This window comes from Etheostoma spectabile, chromosome 9 (genome assembly GCF_008692095.1).
Source record: "Etheostoma spectabile isolate EspeVRDwgs_2016 chromosome 9, UIUC_Espe_1.0, whole genome shotgun sequence".
Classification (NCBI taxonomy): Eukaryota; Metazoa; Chordata; class Actinopteri; order Perciformes; family Percidae; genus Etheostoma; species Etheostoma spectabile.
The window spans coordinates 15,660,510-15,668,595 of NC_045741.1; the positions used below are offsets into that span (position 1 = coordinate 15,660,510).

The 8,086-nt window shown below is 39.2% G+C and overlaps 1 protein-coding gene across 2 annotated transcripts in view; it reads right to left on the reverse strand.

The window, feature by feature from the left end:
- The window catches only part of LOC116696017 (uncharacterized), an 8,845-nt gene extending 5,031 nt beyond the window's left edge, over positions 1-3,814 (reverse strand). Inside the window, exons 1-2 of one of the 2 annotated variants that reach the window (XR_004333607.1) lie at positions 3,455-3,813; positions 978-1,298 (exon numbers count right to left, since the gene is read on the reverse strand). Coding sequence is in view for 1 of the 2 variants with exons in the window: in XM_032526660.1 (XP_032382551.1) it covers positions 978-1,298; positions 3,455-3,524 (391 nt within the window). In the remaining variant the exon portion in view is untranslated. Of the gene's footprint in view, positions 1-977; positions 1,299-3,454 lie in introns of both variants that reach the window. The other variant, XM_032526660.1, reaches the window with a different exon arrangement.
- Positions 3,815-8,086: the final 4,272 nt, after the last annotated feature.

Genomic DNA, 8,086 nt, shown 5'->3' on the forward strand with positions numbered 1-8,086 from the left:
CTCACCAATATGACTTTATGTTAGGTTATTTATTACTATAATTGTTCAAATGACTCTGACTTACTGTACAGGTATATCCAAATTAAATGCATTTTTTGACTGTATTTTTTCTGTACAATTTGACTAATAGAGAATAATATTTTTATTTATTATAACAAGATGAGCATTTTACCAACACAGCATCTAAACTTTGAGAGGCCAAATAGCATATCTGATGTTGGCTAAAGCAAAGGTGTAGCAGCTGTAAATAACTGTTATTTTTTATACTTATTGTCAACAATTTCCAATTTTCAATGTCTGTCTGTTTCACTGTCTGTCTCGCTACTGTCTGACTTCTCTTTGGAAGCCCATTCCCTCCTACTTAAAATACAAATCTTTCAAATGGTCACATGTATATTTAATAACCTCAAAAACCTAAAACCTCAATTTCATGAATCACATGGGTACTATGGCTTTTCACCATGCTACTAAAAAGCTAAAAAGCAACATATCAAAATGGCAATTTGACATTACATGTATAGAGGATTTTATCCATAGTATACACATTTTCCTCCTCATGAAGGGTCACATCGATATGTTTTGATAGTTCTCTGACAACAATGGAGTTCTTTGGCACAGGCACAAACCAGCTTTTGTTACACAGGAAATACTTAGCCAAATCAATTTGTTAATGGTTTTGGTCTTTTTGTTGGATTTGTTGACAACAAGGAAATATAGAATACTACCAGCCTTATCTTTTAAAATATATTGAGAATGGTCTGGTAATTTACTGTAGGACTGGTAAATATTTGTTTTATAATATTGTAATGCATGTAAATCTACCGACCATAATAAAAAACTAGATGTCTTCATGGTCTTCTTACAGTATGTGGCATCACTCCACAGACTGGCAAAGTGCTCTCCTTTTAATATTGATCTATATTGGTGTCACTTCCTAATCATAATATAGTTTAAATAATAATAAAGTTAAATCTTACTTGTACTGCTTTTGTTCTCCTCTCGGACAATCAGCTGCTCCTGGTTATTACTTTCTTTTGCAGGTCCTGAGTCCATGAACAAACTGGCCCAGTAAATTCCACTGTGATTTAGTGTGAGATTTGATATGCAGAAAAACACAGACATGTTTTTGTGATAGATATTAAAATTGCCTTCATTTGAGAAAATCTTGGCTTCTGAATACTCAGCAATCTTTGTGTGGTTTTTATAAACTGCAGAATGTTTTGAGACACTGATGTTAAATTTGAATTCAAGGGTGATGTTGGTGCCAAGGATCCTTGTGACCTCTGCTTGGCTGGTGCCTGTACGGGGACAAGACAAGGGAGGTGCACGAGTAAGTGATTGAAATGACTACTTTGACCTATAAAAGCAAAACGGAGTAACCACAAACAACACTAAAAACCAAACTAAACTGCAGTAACTGCTCTCGGGCTGTGTATTTCTGCCCGGGATGCTGTAATTACTCTCTGGTTTTTTAATCTGTGGCCTCTACAACCACTTACTGACTACCTGCCACTGAGAAGTGTTATTTGAGTAAAAGCTAGCTGGCGAGATAGCCACTAGCTTTAGCTAAAGACGATTTCTCTAGTTTAAAAATATTCATGAACAACATATTGGGGCCAGTTGTTCAAAACATTTAATCTGGATCAAAATCATCCAGATTTGGAAATCCCATTTTTTGCTATTCAGGATCAGGTAATCCGTTTTACTTTTATGCTTGTTTTTCAAAGCAATATTGGACTGGATCACCATGATCCAGATACAGTTCAAGATTACCAAATTCCGGATGGCCAGTGCTCTAAACAGGACAACATATCACAATGTGGGCTAACAGCTATGTAAAGAACAGGTAGAAGAGCCAACATGGGGTCACTGGAAGTGTTTCTTATTTTGAGACAAAACACAAACATAACCTAAACTCCCACTTCCATTCATAATTTCTTTCACGGCCCCTCATCTAAGCCACAACAAATAAAAAACAAACATACATTAACAAATACATTGTGGATATTTTGAAAACATCTTTAAAAAAGGCTAAAAGTCCAATGTTAACAAAAATATTATTAATTAACAAAATATAGTATGTTCAGGGTTCTTCTTCATCTGAGGAGGAGAGACCAGAAATTATTTTTTACAGGCTCATCTCTTATGATTTTCTTTGAAATTAATACACAGTGTTAAATGACAGAAAAATTGAATATATTATTTTTGTTTGTTATTGGAATCTGTTTGGGGGATTGTTTCATGGGAACAAGATCATTTTTATTTTTATTTTATTTTTACTTTACTATACTGAATAGCTTAATTGGTAGCTTATGTCTACTTGATCTACTTTATCACTGTTACAAAGGTTACACAAGTCAAGTGCAAAATATAAATAAAAGTATGTACACTAAATGATACACGTGTATTATTTGACCAATCTTATAAATTTTCTTCCTGGAATCCACCTTGAAATCCTTCCTATTGGGATGAGGATAATCATGTTTTTTTGGATCAACGTTATCCAAATCCTACTGACAAGCAAACTGAAGGTTTGATCCAGATTTAAACTAGGATTGGATTTTGTGATCTAATCTGATTTCAGATTCCTTCTTTCCATTTTCAAGATTTGATCCAATCCGATAACCAAAATCCGATTTACCTTACCGTTGAACAACTGGCAAGTACTATGACAACCACTATATCTGTTAGAAAACAGCCTTTAAACCCTTCACTCTGTGTTTGTGTGTTTGCGTGCGTGGGTATGTGTGTGTGTGTGCGTGTGTGTGTGTGTGTGTGTGTGTGTGTGTGTGTGTGTGTGTGTGTGTGTGTGCGTGTGTGAGGAATGTCATAGACGTCAGTTTGCGCCGTTAAAACTGTTTTATGTCTTTTAAATTCCCTGACTCAGGTTAAAACATTTAGGATATTTCAAGTATATTGAAGTACCACCCACACTCTAACCATGTATCCTGCCTGCCATTACATATAGGCCACACACTAGGGGCTACAATTACCTAAAAAGGAAGGATTCAATAATAAACTTAGTTTAAGTTGTATTACCTGATATCATATACCTGACATGCCTCAGTGAGCTTTAATAGGAATATTTTATAAAATTTCACAAGAATACAAAGTTGCCTCAAGGCCATACTTTTCTTTATCTCAAACACAAGCTTTCAATATTTTATGAGAGCAATGTCATTCTAAAAATGTGTGTAATATTTAACAAGCGTGTTGTACCCATTTTAATGTGCTCGATGTGCCGAGGCAAAACAACAACAGACAAACTGAGAACACATCACCTCAGAAACACACATGCACAACGTTACCATATAGTAAAATTATGTCATGTAAAAAAATGTGATATTACAGAACGAAGAAGAAATACAAAAAATAAGTTACAGAAGTAAAAAGTTACATAAAAGCGTGACACATCAACCACTTTATGAACTTTACAACTAAGAAGACAGCTTACCGTTGAATACCATGTGAGCTGTGAAGATCAAAACTAACCGGAGAGGCTTTGAGACGACGTTATCAACCATGATAGAAGATTTGTGTTGCCTGTAGGCCCGGCGAGGTGACCTTTGTGAATTTGATATTACTGATTTATATGAGCTGCCTTGGTGTGTTGAATCTTTTGGTTTGATATTTCTACTGAAGTAGCAGTTTGTGTGCCTGAGAGGAGGAAACCGTAGACAGGAACTTGCTTGAACACTATTTATCTACCTAAAGCATCACAAGCACCTCCTGCAGCGGAAGTCTTCAAAGAGGTTCACGGACATGTGGTGCAGACTGTGAAGAACTCTGGTGAGAACGCTGTCACTCACACAATGTGTGGAAATTCAGGAAGAGCACATAGTTTCCTTCATGTTATGAGGAAAATGTGGTAAAGTCAGGTTTCATACTCACAAAAAAATGTACTTTCAAGAAAATCAACAGAAACCAAGGACCAATGTCCCCTTTTATTTGGAAAATCCAAATACATCAGATTTTGCTATGTTAGTGGCTATATTAACCACTATCAGTTATCAGTTAAAATCAGTACGGCACGCACGCACGCACGACTGCACAAACACAAACACACAAACACACACACACACACACACACACACACACACACACACACACACACAAAGGCAACACTTTAACCACAGCAGAGGAAGTTGGGGGCTTTGAAGTCCCAATTTGATGACTTTAGGACAAAACAGCAGGTATCAAAGAGGGCGGTTTGTTGGTTGGCTGTTTGGTTTCAGTGGTTGATCAGGGGTTGGTCATTTTCTTTGCAGCTCCTGTTCTCATTCTTCTCACAGTACCACCACTGTAAACCACTGCAGAGGAAGACCCCATGGCTTAAACCACTAAAGCTGGTGACTCAGCTGAAAGGGGCACAAAAGAAAGGGGTAGTGCACCTTCTGTTAATCACAGCTGTGTGGGAGGGGTTTATCTTTTGGACAAAATTTGTAAACAGATATATAGATAGATAGATAGATAGATAGATAGATAGATAGATAGATAGATAGATAGATAGATAGATAGATAGATAGATAGATAGATAGATAGATAGATAGATGTTTTTTTGATTAAAAAAAGGGAAATCATGGTGTTACAGCAGAAAAATCAGTGACACAGCACAGATTATGAATATAAAAGAAATACTAGGAGACAATATTCATACATACAATATACATAAAATAATAATAATAATAATAGGAATAAAATATAAGAACAAATATTTGAACATATACAGGATGGGAATACAAACATGTGCAACTTCTTAAATAGTATGCTACAATGTAAATAAACCAGTTGTGCAGGTTGCACTAAAAGCAGTATTGTGGTGTCTCAGTCTTATCCAGCACCCAGTGATGAAGTGTTAAAGAGCTTTATTGCCTATGGTAGGAATGATTTCCTGTAGCGGTCCGTGCGACATCGAAGCTGTCGGAGCCTCTTAGAGAAGCTGCTCCTCTGTTGGACCAATGGGGGGTGGAGAGGGTGGTCGGGGTCCATGATAGATAACAGTTTGTTCAGTGACCTCCTCTCCACCACAGCTTCAAATGTGTCCTGTTTGCAAATGATCACGGAGCCAGCCTTCCTGATCAGTTTGGTCAGTCTGTTTATGTCGCTGGCTCCGATGCTGCGGCCCCAGGAGACGGCGGAGGAGAACAGAGCGCTCGCCACAACAGAATGGTAGAACGTGTCCAACATTCTTCCATGTCCACGTCTCTTCCCAGGATGCAAAGGGGCTGCTGAGCCGTTCCCTTCCTCCTGAAGTCAGTCACCATCTCTCTGGTCTCATCCACGTTCAGCAGCAGGCGGTTCTTACCAGACCACTCCACAAAGTCATCCACCAGCGCTCTGTACTCTCCTTCCTGTCCATCCCGTGTACACCCAATTACTGTCATCAGAAAACTTCTGTAGGTGACTTGACTCTGAGTTGTACTGGAAGTCTGTGTGCGTGAACAGAAAAGGAGACAGCACAGTCCCCTGTGGAGCCCCCGTACTACTTACCACCACATCAGACGAGGCTGGTAGGCAAACTGTAGAGGGTCCAGAGAAGAACTCACCCGTGGCCTCACCAGTGTTGGACAAGTTACTTCCCAAATGTAATACATTATAGATAACTAGTTCCTGTCATTTGAGATTAATTAGCTATATTACCGTCTCTGAATTGTAATGCATAACACTACTTTTGCATTACTTTTGAGGTACTTTCACCAAAATAACAGCGGAAGTTTGACTTGGCAGCTTGTGAACTTCACCACTGGATCAATAAAGTCTCCTCTTTATCCACATTACAGATTACTCATAATATTTTGTATAATTAATATGACTATGCACAGTAACTGCAGCTATGAAAGAAATAGATAAGTAAAACTTACAATAGGCAAGTAGGATAATGAAAATACTTAACAAAATAAAATTAAAATAATAATAAAAAACTAGATTTCGCAAGAAATTTTAACAGTGTGCCTGCTACTTGGTGCACATTCAAATAACAATAAAACATAATAAGAAAATAAGAAAAGTGTTACGTGTCAGAGATAGACCTTTTAAAAACCTATTTAAGATTTTTCTGCACCACAGAAACAGCTCTGAAGTAGCAAGTGCTAAACCAACCAGACTCCATTTAGAAAAAACTGTACTTTTAGCGTGCACAGAGCCAACATATTTTGTCAAGTAAATCAATAAGGGAAGACCGTCTTGAACGTCGTGAACGTCTGTTCATAGTTTTTTTGGTTTCGGTCGACTTTGATTGAAAGGTGTGTTACGATGCTAAAATTACTGTTTATTTACATGGAGCCTGGTGGGTTTGGTCCATCATGTCATCATGTTAGCTGACAAATAACACTTCTCCTTCCTTCCTCTCCTCCTCTCTTCAAGTCTCTGTGAAAACAGCTGTTGGTGTTGAGGCCTGAAGTCAGTTAGAAGCAGTGTTGGGAAAGTTACTTTTAAAAAGTAATTCATTACAGTTACTAGTTACTTCTTCCAAAAAGTAACTAAATTAGATACTCAATTGCAAATTATAAAAGTAACTAGTTACTTCAGAAAGTAACTAATGCGTTACTTTCAGTACATTTTGGACAAATTGGGACAAAGTGAAACTAGCCTCCAATCAAATGACATGTACGTAGATATATGTTCTAGTGGATAAATACATAACACCAATACAGTTTGGAACTTTTAACGTAAGTGATCTGATGTTTAAACTTGTACGCTGGTGTGTGTCAAGTCGACATGTGTGTATTGTGGTGTGTGTGTGTGTGTGTGTGGTGTGTGTTGTGTGTGTGTGGTGTGTGTGTGTGGTTTTGTGTGTTGTGTGTGGTGTGGTGAGAGTGGTTGTGGGGTGGGTGATAGAGCAAGGAGAAGTGACAGAGGCAGCGTTAGCGTTGGAGTGCTTATCTCTAGAGTCATAGTGAGAGAATAAAAGTGTCTCCCCTGTGTTTTCTGACCACGGTGGGAAACCTTTAGCTGGAAAAGTCCCCCCCCCTTGATTTCATAACGCCATACCTGCCTCTTATTGACTGACTCGTTTGTGTTGTTCGTTGTGTGTCCGACTATGCGTGCTTTCGAACATTCGGCCAACTCTACCCCTGATTGGCTTACCATGAAATTTTACTTAACCTCAGCCAATCGTCAGCATTTATGCGCTTGTCTTTTGCGCTACCCACTAACCAAGGACGAAAAAAAGTCTTTGCCTCTTGGCTCAGAGATCTAGTTGGTCTGATGAAAACAACAGCTTCTATTATAGTAGCGCACCGCATTTTTCGGCAGTAACGGTAACGGCGTTATTAAGATGGGAAGAGTAATCAATTCGATTTCTCGTTACTGAAAAAGCTGACGCCTAGTAACGCCGTTATTTATAACGCCGTTGTTTCCATCACTGGTTAGAAGTCAGTCAGTTGGTCAGTTAGTCCATCATTGTTAGGGTTTTGCTTTGCTCTCTCATCCCTTCCTTGTGTTCCCAGTTTTTCCCCTCCCTCCCGCTGTTTCTGTCAGTCTTGTCTGTTTAGTCCTCTGCATATTTGTGTGGCCGTGTCCGATCCTGACTCATCACCAGCTGCAGCGCGTCACACCTGTGGCTCATCACTTGTCACTCTAGCAGTTAAATACACTGGTTCAGCTCTCACTCGTTGCCCGTTTTGTCACTTTACCTCTCTTGTTATTTTGCTCCAGCCACCCTGTATATTTTGTTGAGAACTTCTGTGACATTTACTAACGTCCTGTTCTCCGTCTGTCACAGTGCATCTAGTGTGCAAATTTGCTACCTGCCTGCCTACCATGGACTCACCTGCCTGTTTGCTCTTTGCCCGCCAACTTCACCCAGTATATGAGCTGCCATACTAGAGAGGCGAGGACCTTGGACCTGCTGTATGTTAATGTCAGGAGCGCATACAGCTCTTCCCCCCTCCCCCCACTGGGGAGGTCCGACCACAACCTAGTTCACATCAACCCCTGCTATGTGCCCCTGGTGAAAAGGCAGCCTGTGACCACAAGGATAGTAAGGAGTAGTAATGTCAGAGGAGGCCTATGAGACACTTCAAGGATGTTTGGAGGTGACAGACTAGGATGCACTCTGTGAGCCACATGGAGAGGACATAGATGG